This window comes from Mesoplodon bidens (genome assembly GCF_964165515.1).
Source record: "Mesoplodon bidens genome assembly, chromosome: 4".
Lineage (NCBI taxonomy): Eukaryota > Metazoa > Chordata > Mammalia > Artiodactyla > Ziphiidae > Mesoplodon > Mesoplodon bidens.
Window position 1 is genome coordinate 35,131,732 of NC_138160.1, and position 20,394 is coordinate 35,152,125.

At 38.0% G+C, this 20,394-nt stretch overlaps 1 protein-coding gene across 4 annotated transcripts in view; it reads right to left on the reverse strand.

The window, feature by feature from the left end:
• C6 (complement C6) overlaps positions 1–20,394 on the reverse strand; it is a 111,385-nt gene that overhangs the window by 73,348 nt on the left and 17,643 nt on the right. For all 4 annotated transcript variants that reach the window (XM_081233892.1, XM_081233891.1, XM_081233890.1 and 1 more), the window contains 4 exons: positions 18,996–19,140; positions 14,626–14,767; positions 9,766–9,904; positions 3,635–3,835 (listed from right to left, as the gene is read on the reverse strand). In XM_081233892.1, coding sequence (XP_081090018.1) covers positions 3,635–3,835; positions 9,766–9,904; positions 14,626–14,767; positions 18,996–19,140 — 627 coding nt within the window. The remainder of the gene's footprint in view (positions 1–3,634; positions 3,836–9,765; positions 9,905–14,625; positions 14,768–18,995; positions 19,141–20,394) is intronic.

Here is a 20,394-nt window from a genome sequence, read left to right on the forward strand (position 1 = left end):
CTGTCACTGTTTGCAGATGACATGATACTATACATAGAGAATCCTAAAGATGCTACCGAAAAACTACTAGAGCTAATCAATGAATTTGGTAAAGTAGCAGGATATAAAATTAATGTACAGAAATCTCTGGCATTCCTGTACACTAATGATGAAAAATCTGAAAATGAAATCAAGAAAACACTCCCATTTACCATCGCAACAAAAAGAATAAAATATCTAGGAATAAACCTACCTAAGGAGACAAAAGACCTGTATGCAGAAAACTATAAGACACTGATGAAAGAAATTAAAGATGATACAAATAGATGGAGAGATATACCATGCTCCTGGATTGGAAGAATCAATATTGTGAAAATGACTCTACTACCCAAAGCAATCTACAGATTCAATGCAATCCCTATCAAACTACCAATGGCATTTTTCACAGAACTAGAACAAAAAGTTTCAAAATTTGTTTGGAAAAACAAAAGGCCCCGAATAGCTAAAGCAATCTTGAGAACGAAAAACGGAGCTGGAGGAATCAGGCTCCCTGACTTCAGACTATACTACAAAGCTACAGTAATTAAGACAGTCTGGTACTGGCATAAAAACAGAAAGATAGATCAGTGGATCAGGATAGAAAGCCCAGCGACAAACCCACGCACATATGGCCAACTTATCTTTGATAAAGGAGCCAGGAATGTACAGTGGAGAAAGGACAGCCTCTTCAATAAGTGGTGCTGGGAAAACTGGACAGGGACATGTAAAAGTTTGAGATTAGATCCTTCCCTAGCACCATACACAAAAATAAGCTCAAAATGGATTAAAGACTTAAATGTAAGGCCAGAAACTATCAAACTCTTAGAGGAAAACATAGGTAGAACACTCTATGATATAAATCACAGCAAGATCCTTTTGGACCCACCTCCTAGAGAAATGGAAATAAAAACAAAGATAAACAAATGGGACCTAATGAAACTTCAAAGCTTTTGCACAGCAAAGGAAACCATAAAGAAGACCAAAAGACAACCCTCAGAATGGGAGAAAATATTTGCAAATGAAGCAACTGACAAAGGATTAATCTCCAAAATTTATAAACAGCTCATGCAGCTCAATAGCAAAAAAACAGACAACCCAATCCAAAAATGGGCAGAAGACTTAAATAGGCATTTCTCCAAAGAAGATATACAGACTGCCAACAAACACATGAAAGAATGCTCAACATCATTAATCATTAGAGAAATGCAAATCAAAACTACAATGAGATATCATCTCACCCCAGTCAGAATGGCCATCATCAAGAAATCTAGAAACAATAAATGCTGGAGAGGGTGTGGAGAAAAGGGAACACTCTTGCACTGCTGGTGGGAATGTGAATTGGTACAGCCACTATGGAGAACGGTATGGAGGTTCCTTAAAAAACTACAAATAGAACTACCATATGACCCAGCAATCCCACTACTGGGCATATACCCTGAGAAAACCATAATTCAAAAAGAGACATGTACCAAAATGTTCATTGCAGCTCTATTCACAATAGCCCGGAGCTGGAAACAACCTAAGTGTCCATCATCGGATGAATGGATAAAGAAGATGTGGCACATATATACAATGGAATATTACTCAGCCATAAAAAGAAACGAAACTGAGCTATTTGTAATGAGGTGGATGGACCTAGAGTCTGTCATACAGAGTGAAGTTAGTCAGAAAGAGAAAGACAAATACCGTATGCTAACACATATATACGGAATTTAAAAAAAAAAATGTCATGAAGAACCTAGGGGCAAAACGGGAATAAAGACACAGACCTACTTGAGAATGGACTTGAGGATATGGGGAGGGGGAAGTGTAAGCTGTGACAAAGCGAAAGAGAGGCATGGACATATATACACTACCAAACGTAAGGTAGATAGATAGTGGGAAGCAGCCGCAGAGCACAGGGAGATCAGCTCAGTGCTTTGTGACCGCCTGGAGGGGTGGGATGGGGAGGGTGGGAGGGAGGGAGATGCATGAGGGAAGGGATGTGGGAACAGATGTATATGTATGACTGATTCACTTTGTTATAAAGCAGAAACTAATTAAAAAAATAAATTAAAAAAAAAAGACACTTGTAAATGTCTAAAAATATCTAATAGAAAATGTCTATTCCCTAAATCATTTAAGAGTTGGAATACATATCTAAGAGACTTTATAAGCAATTAATAAAAGAAACAGGAACAGATGAGGAAAAATTAATGGATGAAGATGCATTTTTATATATTGAAAGAGTTCCATTCATTTCTGGCAAGATTAGTGAAAAAATTCCAATACTTAGAGTATAAAAAAATTGTAAATTTCCAGAGAGAAAACAAAAGAAAGATCAACTTACATGTAATTTTTCCTATGTAACAATTGAAATTAGAAGATAGTGGAATAACATCCACCAACTATCAAGAAAATAAGACAACGTTCCAAGATTCCTTTATCCAGCCACAATGTTCTTTATCTTTATTGCTCAGTGAAAAGGTAGGCATTTGTAGATACATAAGGATTTAGGGTATATACTTTGCATGTATCCTACCTGAAGAAAATACTAAAAATATGGCTATTGAATGAGAACAGGATCTCAAGAAAGGGAAGATGAAAGAAGAGGAAACTGTAATGAGTATATGGGATGGATATATGCATATATATATATATATATATACACACACATACATATACACACATATATAGAAATACATATATAAAATATAATGCAAATATAAAATACAGATTATAAACTTGGAATTTATGTGTTATGTGAGGAATTGTTAATTGGGAAGACAAGAACCAGAATAAATTACAAATGAACATATGTATATATGAACATATGTTCATATATAAATGAATACGAAACAATCCCTAGGAATCCTAGGAATAACTTGAAATACAAAGATTTTGAACTACCTCAATAAAACTGAGGTTTTGGAGCCCTGTTATGATAGTGTTGGGAAAAAGACAAGCAAATATATTTTCAAGGAGATCTTTGGAATGGGATGTGGGGAATAGGTAAATAAAACATCCTTTGGGACACTACAGATATTACTTCAAGGGATAAAAGAAAAACATATGTTTTATTATGCTTGTTAACTAGAGAAAGGTAACTACCAGCAGAATTTAAAAGTTTAGTAGAACTTCCAAAATAACCAAAAGGACAAAAAGGAGTGAACAGAAATGTGACCAGAAAAAACAAAAGTAAAGAAATAGGAAACCAGCAACAAAGTTGAGTATGAAAAATTAAAGATGGAAGAAATATGATCAAGTATTTCAGGGAATATACTAAATATAAGTTGGCTGAATTTCTCTAGCAAAGACCCTAGACTGTCCGATCACATTTAAAAAGGAACATTTTGTGGCATGTGATTTATAAGAAATACACCTAAAATAATGAGAAAAAAGTTAAAGAGAACACAACCATAAACACAGCCAAATGCATGCAAAAAAGAAGCATTATTATACATATTACCTCTATAACTTTTGAAGTGGGATATAACCACAAAAAAGTAAGTCTATTTAAATCTGTGTTAGCAATCCTATTCATTTGATATTAAAAACCCTCTTTCTCCTTGCATGATTGCTGGAATTGGTGTTAATTTTCAGGAAAGAATAAAAAGATCAGGAACCATTTCTTTACCTTTTTGTAGGAGGCTTGAATGGCTTGTTTGAAGGCAGAATTATGGGTGCTGCTTTGCCTTCTCTTTGAGGAATAAAAAATTGGTACATGAAAAGAGCTCTTCTCTTGGCTGAAAGCTAAACTTTGTTGATCTTTATTATCTTCAAGAGAAATTAAATCCTCATAGAAATCTGTTTCCAAATCATCGTCCTCAGTTTGTACCTGGAGAAAAATCCACATGAAGTAAGACATAATTTAGGCAATATTGGAGTTACTTGTGAACACTTAATGCAACAATCATTCATTCATTTATGCATTCAGTAAATGGTTTGTTGAAGACCCATCTTGCTAGAGAACGAGGTATAGTGTTAGTCCCTGTCTTCAGGGAGCCAAAGTTTAGTGAGGAAGAAAGATAATCACAGACACTTAATTCAATGTGGGTAGTGTTGTGTTGCCAAGGGGAGTGCCACAAATAACTATAAAACTCAGAGAGGCAATACCAGGGAAACCTCTGTCAAGGAAATGACTCCATAACTGAGATTTAGTGAGGTGATAAGAATAGAGAGTTATTTTTAATCTGCCTGTGAATTTGATGCCATTTGCAAGCTAATGGAAGGTATCTTTCAGAAAATTGAGGCCTAGAAAAGGGGAGGGCAGATCCTGTCCTACCCTGCTCTGGCTCCATCACCAATCCTTTAGTCTTATTCATATGTTGGGCATTAGCACTCCACTGGCCAAGTCTACAAATAATCAAATCATCCATTGGTTCTGCCTGGTGGGTGGTTATCAGTTTTCACCTGACTGGGTCTGGGAAGAATTAAAAAAACAGCCAGTGGGACTTGAATTATGAGTGGAGCAGGTATTTGCCAAGTCCAAGGTAAATCCTTGTTATGGTTTTGCTGGTAAGAAGAGCACAATGGACACATTTTTTAAAGTTGCAAAGTAAGTTGATTGAAGAGTACTTCTTTATGTTAAAAATGCTTGTCTGTATATCTGAAACTAACACAACATTATAAATCAACTATATTTTAAAAAAAAATGCTTGTCTGGTTTGCAATGGAAAAATCTCTTGTTTTAAAATATTCAATATTAAAAGGCACTGTGAAGCAAACCACATGTCAAAATTAAATAGCTTGCACAATTAGTCAAGGGAAGAAATAACCCAGCTGCAAGAGAATCTTGCTCAACAGTAAAATACAGTCAAAAGTTCAGTGTTCCTTTGAGACATTGCAGGGCCTGCTAATTAGCATTTAAAATGTCCACAAATGAGGCTCATCTGTTAACAACAAAGCAGTACAACCATACTTAAATGTAGTTGCTGACATTTCTTTACCATTTGCCTAAAAATACTCAGACTACAAATATTTTATTTTATAAATTAACTCTCACACAGAAAAGCTGTGTCAGCCTAAAGAAAACAATATTTGCATGTAAGGTAGGGGCATTGGGTATCCTGGGCAGAAGCTCAGAGAAAATCTGACCACCTATATTGGCTTGGTGGGAAGGCAGTTTTATAGATGAGCAGTGCTGAAAAATTAGATTGAACTGGGAAACTGGGGCCTGGGCTTGTATGCCCTGCTAAAGCACTTGAATTGACTTCTAAATGCAAGATTTTGCGTCTGACAAGTTCTTTAAAAATATTATTTGAGTGATTGAAAAATTGAGAATGTTGCCATCACATTTGTTTTGCAAAGATCATGTTAACTACAGATAACTAAAGTAGAGGCAAGGAGAGCAGTTTAAAAAACTGTTGCAATCAGCCAAGTGATTCAGGAGGATGGCCAGGTATAGGGGAATGGTGGTTGGGTGGAGAGAAAGTGGTGGATTTGACAGATATTTAGGAGGTAAGTCAACAGAAGTTTTTGACCAAGTAAATGTGTATGTGTGTGTGTAGGAGAGAGAGAAAGAGAGAGAGAGAGAGAGAGAGAGAGAGAGAGAGAAAGAATGAGTGAATGAATGGGAATGCTGTTTCATGAACGGGAATATGGAAAGCCAAGACAACATTTGAAAGGAGGAAGATGAGTTCTTTTCGTGAGGTGTAAGAACAGCTGGTGGGCTCTGATTAGCTCCATCTCCCTAGCTTTTCCCAGGAAGAGATGTTAAGCAAACTCTGAGGAAAAGGTTTAATCCTCATTTTACATCTTATTCCTAGCCCTCCTGACTACCTGTGGATCTTGTGAGCTGATGACCTCCTGGGGCTCAATATGTGTTGACACTTTCACTTTTGCGTTTGAAGAAAGGAGCTGGGTGTGTAAGGAGGGGAAGAAGAGAGTTAAGAGAGACTTGGGGAATGGAGGGGACAGGGTGACACCTACTTTCTGTGGTGTGAGGGTTAGAGACAGAACCTGAAGTTGTGAATTTCACAAGGGATTTAGGGAGGCTTTGGGGGCATTGCAGATCTATGAAGGCTTGAGGCTTTGGGATATAGCAAGAGACCTTGGCTAGGTAGGTCAGTATATTGGTAAGAATCAAAAGTCTAGTGGTAACTGCACTCTGTAGTTTGCTGGTGACAGCAAGTGCTTTAGCGTACACCTGGTAGCGAAGAAAAGAAACGAGAGGAGGATTCCTGAGACACTGATACAATTCTGGGGACTGGTGCAGGGATCTTATGGTATTTAGCTCTTTATCTTATGGTATTTAGCTCTGTATTTAGCATTTGGAAGATCCCTGAGGGGCAGAATTCTTCCTATGGTCTTCCATTCTGACTTCCTGTCCAATTGCCTTCCTTTCAGGAGCCCCCTTCTAATCTTTCTGTGCCAGCCAGCCCATGATTTCATCTGTCTCAATAAGCTCCCATACTGTAGAAGAAAGGAAGTCAGATGCCTGCTGAATTTCTCTTCCTCTACTGTTTTCGGTAAGGAATAGCTTAGATTTGCACAGCTGCCTGTTAACGGTATGAACAAAGTAATAAAGAGATCAGTGGAAAGTAAACCAATAGCTGTGACCTTGGGTCTGGTCTTTTCCAAATCTTTGTTTGAAGAAATATCACCATGACCTTCCTCAGCAATTGAATATTATCTAAAATTCAATGACGTATAGTTAGAGATCAGCTCAGGCAGCTTCTTAAGGTTGGACAAGTTTCAGAACTACATGGATAACGAAATGAATCTGCTTTCTTCTGAATGAGGATTTTTCAGGCTGTATTTCCTGATGTAACTTGCCATGCACCCTTGGGTTACTAAATTATATGGGTGGATCCAACATTCTGCTGGTAAATGTTTAACAACCAGTTCTCTGAGAGGGAAAAAAAATCAGTGATTTACTACAGCATTTGCCTTTTCTTGTGGCATAAATATTCCTACTATAGCTGATTTCAAGCTACCTATATGATGCCCCTGAATTCAAACTTGGGAAGAGATGCACAGTAGCAAATTATTAGTATTTTTTTGGTGGGAAAACTAATGGTTTATAACGTTTAGCAAGGACTGACAGTTGGCTTTGATGGTAAAGTGTTGTGTCCTGCAAATTATTATATAGTATTTTTAAGATACAATAGATGTAAGTAACCTCAAGGGCATAGAGAATGGTCAAATATGACAAAGTAATTGAGAAGTACATTTTGAGTAATTATCACCTGTGTTTTTAATATCTTTATTTAACTATCAGGTTATGTATTTAATATTTAATAATGGCTGTGTTTAATAATCGGCTTGCAAAAATCCTGAAAATTTAACAGTTGGCTTTTTTTAAGCTAGAAGAGCTGGCTCTGGCACACCATTGGTGAACTTCACAGGTGATACCTTTTAAAGGATAGTTTAGGAAAGGTACTCAGACCTGGCCCTCATTGCAGAGTCGTTAACATCTCTCTTGATATTACTATCAACGTCTCATCTGGCACAGGCAGCCCTGGACTAGGAGCCAGGAGCCAGCAGTTCTAATTCCACTGTGCCATTTACTTGCTTCATTACTCTGAGAAAGTTTCTAACTTCAATGATCCTAAATCTCCTATAAGTAAGATGAACATAAAATAAATTTCTCTTTCTGGGAAGGTTGTTATGGCACTTGAGTAAAACAACATATGCGAGTACTTTGAAAACCCTAGGTATATAAGTGTAAAGTGTTATCTAAGCACGTGTTTGCTGTCTTTTGCTGAGCTTAATTAACATTTGTTACTTGTAAAACTGTATAAAAGGGATGCTTGCAGAGAATATAGGCAGTATGTTTCTTTGGAAATTATTGTATTTTGAAAGTAAGCTTATGGATTGGTTGTTTAGGAGTTAGAAAGCATCCTCCAACATAATGATATTGTATGTAAATGTCTGGGTTTTAGCTCTGTCTACAAAGCCTACTCAATACATCTGAAGAATAGAATACATCTTCCATCATTGACAGACTTTTTGATGTTATTTTTTCTTTGGAAAAAGGTCTTTTTTGGGGGCTTACCCTGGTGGCGCAGTGGTTGCGAGTCCGCCTGCCGATGCAGCGGACACGGGTTCGTGCCCCAGTCTGGGAAGATCCCACATGCCGCGGAGCGGCTGGGCCCGTGAGCCATGGCCGCTGGGCCTGCACGTCCAGGGCCTGTGCTCCGCAACGGGAGAGGCCACAGCAGTGAGAGTCCCGCGTACCGCAAAAAAAAAAAAAAGGTCTTTTTTTTTTTTTTTTTGCGGTACGCAGGCCTCTGACTGCTGTGGCAGGCCTCTGACTGCTGTGGCCTCTCCCGTTGCGAAGCACAGGCTCCAGACACGCAGGCTCAGTGGCCATGGCTCACGGGCCCAGCCGCTCCGCGGCATGTGGGATCCTCCCGGACCGGGGCGCGAGCCCACCTCCCCTGCATCAGCAGGCGGACTCCCAACCACTGCGCCACCAGGGAAGCCCTTGGAAAAAAGTCTCTTTTGAGTTCCTATTCAGCATACCAGCAAGATCTTTTCTACCTCCCTTGGTAGTGATGGACCCTACGGGGTTAGCATCTTCTGGATCTGTGGGGAGAGAGTGAGTATTCTCTTTACCTGGTCAGGGTCACATGTTACTCTTGTTGCATCTACCTCCAGGCAGGGATGGGACTTCTCAGGGTAAGTCTCCCCAAAGGTGTTTGAATTTGGCAGTTGTACCCCAAGGACGTTTCCCCACACCCATTAATATATATTAGATGGTTTTTTTTTTTTTTTTTTTGCGGTATGCGGGCCTCTCACTGCTGTGGCCTCTCTCGTTGCGGAGCACAGGCTCCGGATGCGCAGGCTCAGCGGCCATGGCTCACGGGCCCAGCCGCTCCGCGGCATATGGGATCCTCCCAGACTGGGGCACGAACCCATATCCCCTGCATCGGCAGGTGGACTCTCAACCACTGCGCCACCAGGGAGGCCCTATTAGATGGTTTTTAAACTGAGTTTGTCATATTGGAAAATGCCTGTATTTATATGAATATAAAAGTTTTTTTTTTAAAGAAGGGATTGAATGAATTTTGCTGAATGCATACTATCTGTAAAGTGGTCTCAGAAATCATTAGATTTTCTGAAATTCTCTCTAGTATGTCAAATTTGTATGCATGGATGTAGCCATTAAAGTCATGTCTCTTCTGTTTCTCTTATCATAAATTAAAAGAAACAAATTGTTTAGTTCAGCAAGTATGGAGTACTTATCTTGTGTAAGGCACTGGGCTAGATTCTGAGAATATATAGTATGCTGCTTGTTACCTCTCAGGAAAACAAACAGAAAACCAAACCAACTAATAAAATGGGGTGGAAGTAAGCCGAAGTATCCCCATTATACTTAAATTCATCTTAATTTTGTTTTTTTAGAAGTCAGGCACTCTTTTATGTCTAAATTTTGTGGCTATCCGAGAGAACTAACTATGGTAGAAGAAACTTCTAAATAAACCAAGTCATTTATCTGAGTGGGGACATGTTACAGCTCTTTGTTCACGGGAGAAAGCATGGACTCTGGAATTTGGAAAAGTTGTGCTTAAATCTCTAATCCACTACTTACTAGCTGTTTAACGTTGGACAAATTAGTTTCCTTATTTTCCATCTGTAAATTGATGATAATAACACTGACCTTACTGGCTTGTGGAAGGATTAAACACCAACACATAAAAGGTGATGAAAAATGTTCATTACCTTTCTATTCTGTCCCTTCCTTCATGCCTCAGTTTTCATTGGAAATTTAGCTTATAATAACCATTGGCCTTTGGAGTGCCCCATGATAAGCTGTCGTACCTCGAAGTTGACATTTTCCAGATTGGCCGGGAAACGGTATGGATTACTTGCTCTACTGCTTTTGACAGTTTTACATATTCCTCCAGTGAAAGAGTTATCGAGGACTTCTCCTCTGGGCTCCCCTGCCAGAAAATGAAACCTATAAACAAAGTAATTTTAAATAATTCAATAGATGTAGAGCAGTCTTTAAAATTTACTGTATGTGAAAGAAATTCCTCTCTTAGACGTTTTTGACTCATGACAAATGGCTTGAAGGAAAGCCCATTTTTTGTAGTTTATGGTGAGGTATCCAAAAAGGGCTGGAAGCCAAACTCAGCCTCTCTGGCTCTGTTAGGTTCTCCCTATTCCACTTATTTAATTGTTCTAGGCTTTCATCATGACATAAAATTTGAGTTTATAATTATTTCATGAGTTAGAGAACCAGTACAAACTTTGGAAGTAGATTATGAAATAAATTATTACATAATTAATGCCAATCTGGGTTCACTTCCTTCAGTATGATACAGTAAAAGAATTCTTATAGAGAGCTAATAATGAAATAGTAATAGCAATATTTTAATAGAATTGTAATCATATTATTGTTTTTATTAATAACTATAATGATATTTAAAATTTGTTTAACAAATACTTACATAATATTTACTATAAGTCTAGTACTGTTTGATCTGTATTTAATATTAATATTATATTTACTTAATATTTATGATAACCATGTGATATAGATATAATTATTATACCCATTTTACAAATGAGGAAATTGAAGCATAGAGAGATTAATTAGCTTAGTACAAATCAAGTATTTAAGAAATTGTTTTGTGGTAGATGAAAACTTTTTCAGAATGTTAATTGTTTTCCAAGTTCTTATAGATATTAATATGTATTCTGTGAAAAAAAAAGTTTTGTGTCAAAAATTTGATAATGCTGGATTACATAAGATGAGATAATAGAAAATATATATACTGGTGTCTGTCCCCCATTTCCTGGACCAGAGCTCTCAAAACCCTTGTAATTTCCTGAATGATGAGAATGCTAACAGCATCTTTTCTTCTAGTATCTGTTCTTTGACCCCAGTTTTTGACACAGAGCTCCTAAATCCCTTGGAATTTCTTGTGTGACAGCAGTGTCTTTTGTTCCAATGAGGTGACTCTTGGGGGGCTCCTGGATGGGGGCTGGTCACAAGAAAAATCATGCCATGATTTAAGGCTTGGAATTTTTTGCCCTACCCTCCATTCTCCAGAGAGGAGAAAGAGGCTAGAAATAGGAGTAATGATCTATCACACGTATGTAATGAAGCCGCCATAAAAATCCCCAAAGTATGGGGCTCAGAGAGCTTCTGGGTTAGTGAGCATATGGAGGTGTGGGGGAGTGGTACCTAACCAGGGCATGGAAGCTCATTCCCCTTCCCACATCCTTGCCCTAACAATCTCTCCCAGTAGGATGTTCATCTGTATCCTTTATCATATCCTTTTATAGTAAACTGGTAAATATAAGTAAGTTATTTTACTGATTTCTGTGAGCAGCTCTTGCAAATTAATCAAACCCAAGGATGAGTTCTTGGAAATCTTCGATGTGTCAGAGGCACAGGTGAGAACCTGAACTTGCAATTGGCATCTGACATTGCAGGGGGCAGGGGCAGTTTTCCAGGACTGAGCCCTTAACCTATGGGATCTGACACTATCTCCAAGTAGATTGGGTCAAAATTCAGTTAAACTGTAGGGCTCCTGGCTGGTGACACAGAGAATTGCTTGGTGGGGGGAAACCTACCCCATGTCTGGCATCAGAAGTGTTGTGAGTGTGGCAGTAGTGTGAGAATAAATGAGGTACACAGCAGGAGGACCCATATGTGAATCAGATCTCAGTAAAGCTCTTTTTTTAAAAAAAAAAGAGTGATTCCTGTGGGTTCTGTAACTTGTATCTCTTAGTCAAATTCTCACCCTTATTGAATTTGTATCAATGGGTATTTGAGAGAGGAAATAAGAGGAGCTGGTCTGGAAAGAACTTTCCAAAGTACTTAAATTTGCATGACAAACACACGTATTTAAGACTTTCATTTTCTGAGTTAAGAGGGATCAATGAGGAAAAAAGAATTGTTTACCTTTAACTGACTTATACCATGTACTATAAATTTGTCACAAAAAAGAAAGGGCTTGAGAAAAATGGTTCCCAGGTCATGAGTTATCTATGAAGGTAGCAGCTGCTGGCAGAGAGCCTGAAGGTAGGATTTTTGTGGAGGTGACTCTGTCAGGGCACGTCTGAGGAAACTTTTAGAAGTGAAGCCAACTATGCAGCAATTTTGAGCTCTATTCTTTCTCCTCCCCTCTGTGGCATTTAAGTTGACTTTAAATATTTTGGTGTTTCAAATACATCGTGGCTTTTAATATTTTAGGTTTCTCAAGTGTTTTATCTAATTTGGCTTTAATGTTATATTTTGTAACTTTTTGAATTTAATTAAAATTTTCATATATACAGATACATAAATATGCATGTGTGTTCATGTATTATATGTGTGTGTGTGTGTGTGTGTGTGTGTATGCGTGTATGTATACGCGTTTGTACTTTGGCTGAGCCTGAGAAAAAACAAACATACTACTATCGCCTGATTCTTGCTTCAGATTTCAGACCTTGTGACTGATGTTGACAAAGTAGCAATGTTGGTATGTCTTATTAAATTCTTTCTTGGAGAGATGCCATTTAAAAAGAGGGACAGCCACCCCGGAAACTTCCTTTTTTGGGTAGAAATGTGTTGGAGGGAGGCAGAAATTCTAAGGCCAGAAGGTTAGAGAGATTCCAGTAAGCAGCTCTCAAAACTCTCAATCCCTGGGGAGGCAAGGAGAGGACTGGCTGTCCCTGAGCCAGTAGGTTTTGCTCATTTCTGAGAATTCTTGGGACAACAGCTCTGGTTGGCAGGGGTCCACATGGTTCTTCTGCCAAAGTACACAGAGCATGTGGTCCTCCCCAGCTGTAACTTGAAAGTCTAGACCAACTGAACAAGAGGTGAGTTTTTAATGTCACCCCTAATCAATCAGAACATTAGAAAATGTGATTATTAGTGGGAGTTTCTGGCTGAGTTTCTCTTCCAAAGAAAGGAAAAAAAGAAACCATTTCTGTACCCTGATAAGATGCTGTTGAAACAATCTCGATGAAATCAACTCTAATTAGGAGTTCTTAGGACAGAACCTCAAATCAGTTTGTAGTCATCCAACATACAGATGAGGAAACTACAGCCCAGAGATGTTCAATTACTTGGTCACAATCTAATGAATTAATGCATAAGTAGGACTAGAACATGGTTCCCCTTATTTCCAGACTAATGGCTGTTCCATTGTACTGCTGTCCTTGAGTTTGTTTCAATAGCTTCTAGTTTTTATTCTAATCAAATGAGGTTGTATTTGCAATTTCTGTTGTTTGTCTTTGGTGCCTCAAGGTTTCATTTTATTCAAGTCTGGCCATACAAGTAAAGATGAAAAAAAAAAAACACTACAAAGCAATAAAAGTTTATAGAAAACTATTTGCTTTCTGGGCAAAAATTGAAAGAAGAATTCTTTACCATGAGAAAAGGAGAGTACAAGAGATTACTGGTTTTTCTTATGCTTCCAACTAAGGCTTAGCTCGTTTTCAATTTTTCTTGCATTTCCTCAAGTTTTCTCAGACACTATCTCAGTCTAATGAATTTAGGATCTCTTGCCAAACCTCCAAAGTCCTCATGACCTAAAAGAGGAACATTAGAATTTCTGAGCACTATTTAAAGATCAGGAGGAGGGTTTCATGGCCCACCGAGGTTTCTTCCATTACGTTCCCATCTCTAAGGTGGATAATGTCCCAAATCAGAATGAAATGGTAGAAATAACCCAGGTCTTGGAGTCTGGGTTTGAATCCTGTTCCTCCATTTACTAGTTGTTAAACTTGGGCAGGTTATTTAATCTCTCTGAGGCTCCTTTTCCTGGTTTGTAAGTTGGGCAAGTAGAACCAGATGGTAATGCAGGTCTGACCTTCCGCCTTTAAACTGTACTGACCTATCCATACTTCACATAGTCCATGAAGGAGGAAGTTTTGGACACCCTCGGCATGTTCACATCTCCTCTTACTCCCCTACTTTTTCATATCATTGTTTTTTTGTCACCATATTTTTTCTGTGTTTGCCTGACTCCTTTCCTTCTGGCTCTATCTCCACTATTGGCTCAGGGCTTGCCTCTCATGCTTGAAGAATGGTTTTGCTTCTTTAGTGTTTTCACTTTCAATACACTCACAAGCATACTTTTTGATACCCTTTTTCTCCATTGTCAGTAGGAGTTTTTGGCTGAGGTTTTCTTCCAGAGAATGGAGAAGAAGGAAACGATTTCTGCACATTGATAAGAAGATGCTGTTGAATCACTCTCATTGAAATCAGCTCTAATTAGGAAATTTTAGGACCTAACCTCAAATCAGTTTGTAGTCTTCCAACATACAGATGTGGAGACTGCACATTTCTGAGTGGGTCCTCACCCTTTCAAGATATAGTCCCGGGAATCCACCCTGGTACCTCACAGCTTGGCTGGCCTCCCACCAGTTTCCCCTGATCCCCTCCAGAGCTGTCAGAAGGCTATATAAGAATTAAAACAAACTATGTTTATGAAGTACTCACAGCATTGTCTTCTACGAACTAAATATGAAAATGCTAAATTCTTTTATTCCTGAGGAATGAGGATTATGGCCACATGCTGCTTGAGCATGGTAACCTAGTGTCCGGGACAGGGCTGGTGAGAGGAGTAAGACACTCATGAGGAATGTAGACAATGGTGGGTCTCATTGCTTCATTGTTGCTTCCAACTCATTAGTTCTGAGATGGTCCTACTTCCCAAATGATAAAAAGGTGATACATACCCAGTGCCCATCAGCTGTACACTAGGGATGGGAATATACTGCCGTGAGCATACTGATTTTTTTCTCCCACAATTCCTTTCATCTGAATTGTCTCCACAATCATTTTCTCCATTGCATTCCAACTTGCTGGCAATGCAGCGACCTAGTCAAGAAACAGCAACATTGACAACAAATGGTCATTTAAGAGAGTATTTGCTGATTTGAAACATGAACACTTTAAATTTCAAGGGAAGGTTGAGGGCAAGTTTTCATTATTTTTGATAAAAATTTAGGAAATATGGAAATGGAATGACAAACTGATGTTTTCCCTTATTTTTTAGGATTACAAAAGTCAGTATATAATTATTTAGTCACTGTTGAGCTCATTGTCTTAAATAAGGGAAATAATTCTAGAATCCCATTACCATTACAGTGAGCTTGCTGTAGAAATCATCTTCTGTAGGAGAAAATTAACAATAGGCTCAGAATCCTTTTTTTTTTTTTTTTTTTGATTCAGGATAACAGACTCAAGGTCACTGTTTTTTTCAAAAAAACTATAATTTCACACACACACGTCTACTGGTACACATAACAACGTGGCTGAATGCCTGAAATTTTATGTTGGGTGAAATAAGCCCGACACAGAAGTGTGCCGTTTGAATCCTTTATCTGATGTTTGAATCCTTTATCTGATGTTCAACAACAAGGAGAGGGATTAACTGGAAAGAGGAAAGAAGGAACTTTTTGGGTTTATGGAGATTTTCTGTACCTTGATTGGGGGTTGTTTACGTGGGTGTATATATTTGTCATAATCAAATTGCACACTTACTATCAGTGTATTTTACTATACATAATTATTACATATTTTAATGTAGATAGTCACTGTTTATGATTACTCTTAATAATTGTTTCATTGCATATAATTTACTATATCTAATTATTTTTTTTGGACAAATTAAATGCCTAGGTACTACAGTATTAGGTAACAGTTTGAGTGAATTTAGAAAATAGTACCAACTCCATGTACCCAGACAATCCCCTTCTTTTATAAACTTGATGAATTTCATAAGGATCCTAGGAATCAGCATGTGCCTATATATTACTGAAATTGAAATGCTTTATGTACAATGACAGCCCGTCTCCTGCCCCTCAGCCTCTTGCCTATAGTCAGGGATGCTGGCATCTGTACCATTACGTACAGGTCTCACTGACAATGATTAAATGTTTTACTCAGGCTTATCTGGTTACCTATTTTAAATTGTGATCAACATCTCACTACAGCTATGCATGACTATTTGGACTAACTGAAATGCTTGGGGAAATTGGGTATTCTGGTGAATTAAATTTTTGTACTAATAGAGAGTTCCCCAGAAAGTACTTAGTTTTTTGGTTAATAACATTCAGTAAGAAGGTAGAATGTAATGAAAGTAATTAAGTCCTCCGTTGCTTATTCAAAATCTTGTATCGAGACCATTATTATAGTTCTGAGCATCATAAACATACAAGACTGAAAATACAGAGGGAATTGAATTCCTGTCATCCCCAAGACATAACCTGAAAGACGCTCTGTTTTTAAAACAGCACATCTCTAGTTTTTCTGTTTGCTTTTCTTAGGGCAGAGCAGAATGGATAATTTAGTATGCAATAGAGATACTTTTCCTAAAGAAAAAGAAAGGGCACATATGACAGTTTTAAAAGTTTTGAACCTAGCACTCACAAATTTGAACAAAAGCTAATTTTTGATACAGTTACATTAAAAAATATCCTATTTTATCAGGTGGAGATAGGGGTACACATGTAAGGTATGGTTCTCATTAACCTAGATTTGTGAGCAGGGTACCAGATATGTTAGGAATTCTATTCATTTGGTACTTCCAGGGATATTAGAGAGGATTTATTAGCAAGGGTAGGGATGAAAGCAAGAGGAATTCTCTTCAGTGATGTTTAGGAATGGGTGGCAGGAGTGATATAGGTCTGTGATGGGACACAGCTGAGAATGATTCCAGGCCTTGGAAACACAATGGAATAGGAAGCACAAGGGGAGAGAGATTGTAAGCCATAAATATATCCTATACCAAAGAAGAAATGGAAAAATGAAGGGAAATTCAGATAGTACAGGATTTGTAGAAGTCAGCATGCTTTAGCCAGCACATGCGTATATATATTTACACCTGGAACTATGTAGTCATTTGAATTGTACATGATTTTCCTATTTACTTGAACTGATTTGTGTTACTACAATGGTGTATTATTTTTATAACTAGTTGCAAATTCTCATCTTTATGCTTAAAGTTACAACTTTGAGAGAGGAGTTGGCATAGTGTATGGGGATTATCCTCATGGGTACTTCTCAAAGATCCATGTATACATTAAAGTAATATATTTAGTCTCGGGGGACTCTGAAGATGCAATCATGAGAGAGGAAAGGAAAAATAGACATTTTTTGATGTTGTTGTTAATTGAGCCAAACATCATTCTGAGTATCCTGAGTCAGACAAATAATGGTCCATTCAACATTTTATTCCCTTTCAGAGTGGCACTAGTGGATGTTTCTAGGAGAGCACAGTGGTGTATCATCTTCGGTGGAATATTTAACAACCAATAGGCCATGGCACCACTCAGTCAGAATGGATTCCAACCATATTTGTGCCAGGGATTAGCTAGTTAGTAGTTGGATCCTAAGAAGATCTAGGGATTCTTGGTGAAGGGATCTGGACAGTAGGGCAGAGGTCACTAAGAGATCTCAGGGTAGCAGCTGCTTACCAACCATTACAGATGTATTTCAACAGTTCAGTTTCTATCACTAGTTATGGACATATTGCTGATGAACTAGAGATCAGCTGTGCCTATACCACTAACTTTCCTGAAATCCCTCGTTATGAATTGTTAGCTCATGGATGTATCTAAAGCCTTCTCAAACTTGTGGATATTTTTGGCCTAAACAAAGCTCTTTTGTAATAAATCTCATAGATTTATCATCTATTGAATAAAAGAGTTATTCCTGGTAATCTGTTCTAAAAACTACCCTTCAAGGTTCAAATAGTTGTGCTTCCGTTCTAAATTTTTATCTTAATATTCTGGTTATAACGCTAACGTCTGCATTCCCCTGAGCCATTGCCATCAAGATTTTTCTTATATTCCCTCTTTTGTCAATATGTGACATGACCTTATTTTTGTAGGCATAATGTCTATCTCCCTACCCACGTCCCACCCTCACATCTCAGGTTTGGGGGATGAGGCACAGAGGGAAAACCCTGACACCAGCATTCCTGCCTGACATTCAGAAAAGACTGGCAAAGCTGAAGGCAGCAAGCAAGGAGTAAGAAGAGAGAAACATTAGACCCAAGTCTGGGGTCAATTTTCTATAGGAATTTGAAATCTGCTATTTAGTTCTAAATACTTTTCATTGTATCTCAGAGTACACAGAAATGATGGGATTTTATTCATCTGAACTCTAATTTTAACTTTAAATTGACTATTTATATAAGAAATCAGTGAACTATGGCCCATGGATGAAAACTGACCTGCCACTCTTGTAAATAAAATTCTATTGGAACACAGCCATGCTCAATTGTTTATCGACTGTCTATGGCAGCTTTGATGCTAAGATGCCAGAGTTGAATAGCTGCTACATAGACCGTATGGCCAGCAAAGTCTAGAATATTTACCATCTGGACTTTTCCTGAAAAAGTGTGTAGAAATCTCATCTAGACCGTTCAAAGTGTTGAGATTTTGAGAGCCATTAATTAGCAAGAGAATACATAGATTAAGTGGTATATTCAAAATTTGATTATAATCTAATGATACTTAAATAGCAAAATTTACAAATCTGAATGAGAATTGGACTTGAAGGGAACATTGCCACCATTTAAATCATTTTCAACCTCCTCTTCTGCCAATTACCTTTGGAGTCATTCAGTGGACCACACCAGAAAATTTGTTACAACATCTCTAGTCATCCCCTTGACATACTATCTTAGCTTTAATATTCTTATCTTAATAAACTATATTAAAATTTAAAAAATCTGTCACTCCTTTTCAATTGCTTATTCTGATTCTAGATTTGTGCTTCTTAATAGCCGATTTTTAAAAGTCTCTGCCTCTTCCTCCGTTTCCTCCTCCTCATTCTCTTCCTACTGCTGTATCACAGTGTAGGAATCTTGGAGTGGTACTTGATGAGCAAATGAATCAAGTAAGTGGTCAAGATGATTATAGCTTGAAAGCTATAATTTTACACATGAATAGCATGTAATTGGTAGCATAACACCCCTGTCCCCACAGGCTTAAAATATGGTGGGACTTCTCTATCATGACTTTCACTGGGAGTCAATTGGAATAAATTTATTTAGTCATTTTTAATGGAGACTGAACATTTTCCAAAAATACATTACCACTGTCACAGCGGAACTTATTCTTGCAGTCAACCTCTTCAATTTTGCAGAGCTTAGATGGGATACATGGTTGAAAGGTCATGAGGGGCTCAGTACATGGTTGTCCTCCAAACTGACTGGGGCGCAAGATGGACCTAACTTTAAACTGAAAGAAAAGGAGAGAAAGGTGAGTAACAGAGGCTGGGTCAAAGCCAAAAACTATCTAAGAAAACTGGGCTTCTCAATCACAGTAGTGATTTTTCCTATAGTGGCGTTTGCTGAATTAAATAATGACTTTTTCCAGTTCTATTATTGTGTGTCCTTAGGGAAGTCAATACTTTTTGGGCCTCACGTTTCCAACCTGTAAAATGAGGAACTGGGACAAAAGATTTCTTAAGATTTCTAACTCTGAAATCATATGATTCTAAATTGAATAGAAATCAAATGCACACATATTTACTGAGCGTGTCCTGAGTGCAATAAATCTTCCAGGTAATAACAGTAGCTCTTTTATTCCTCAAAGATAGTGTGACGTGATAAATGTGAAAGGATTTGGGGGCTCTTTTGCATGAGGAAGTCACCATGGAAACCAGGGCTGACACATTCTCCACACTTTAAAAGATTTTAAACAGGCAGTAGTAAAACAAAGAGTCAGAGAAGGAAAGAAATAGGACAGGATTAAAAAGTACTGACTTTGAAGTCAGAAAAATCCAAGTTCAAAATGTAGTCTTCTATTTATTAGTGGTGTATTCTTGGGCAAATTACTTAACCCCTAATGAGCTGTCACTTCCTCATCTATAAAATGGGTAGAAAAACAATGTGATGTGAAGTTTGAAGAAGGTGATGTACGTAAAGGGCCTAGAACAATTTCTCTCAGACAGTGGGTGCTCCAATAATGAGTTCTTTCTACTTCCCTAATGTCTGAATGCTTAGCCCCTGACCTGACTGGGGTTCACATGGGCCAGTGTCCTTACAGGAATGAGCTTGAGATGGGTAAATATTGCAGCTGGGAACAATAAACAAATAGAGGGACTTTCCCATGGGGAGAGGGAAATTAGAGGAAAGGCAAGGAGGCATTTTAATTAATGCCCCCCATTTCTGTCTGATTTTAAACCTTGGACTGAAATCCCCATTTTTTAGCACTTGTTTTTGCTTTGTGAGTTCTCAGAGGGCACAGGCAGTGGAATTCAGAGCTGGGCGGGTGCAATACCAATTCTGAGGGGAAGAACATTGTTTTTGGTGTTCACATGACAATAAGCCATGCAAAATGAATCCTCTCTCTCCCCCAACATGTTGCTAAATGGAATTTTCCTTCAGTGGAAGCTGGGAGAGTTTATTTTCAAATATTGAAGAAATTCAGCATTTCTATGACTGTTGAGTCTGTCAGGGAATTCGAAAATTTTACTGTGATTCCGATTTC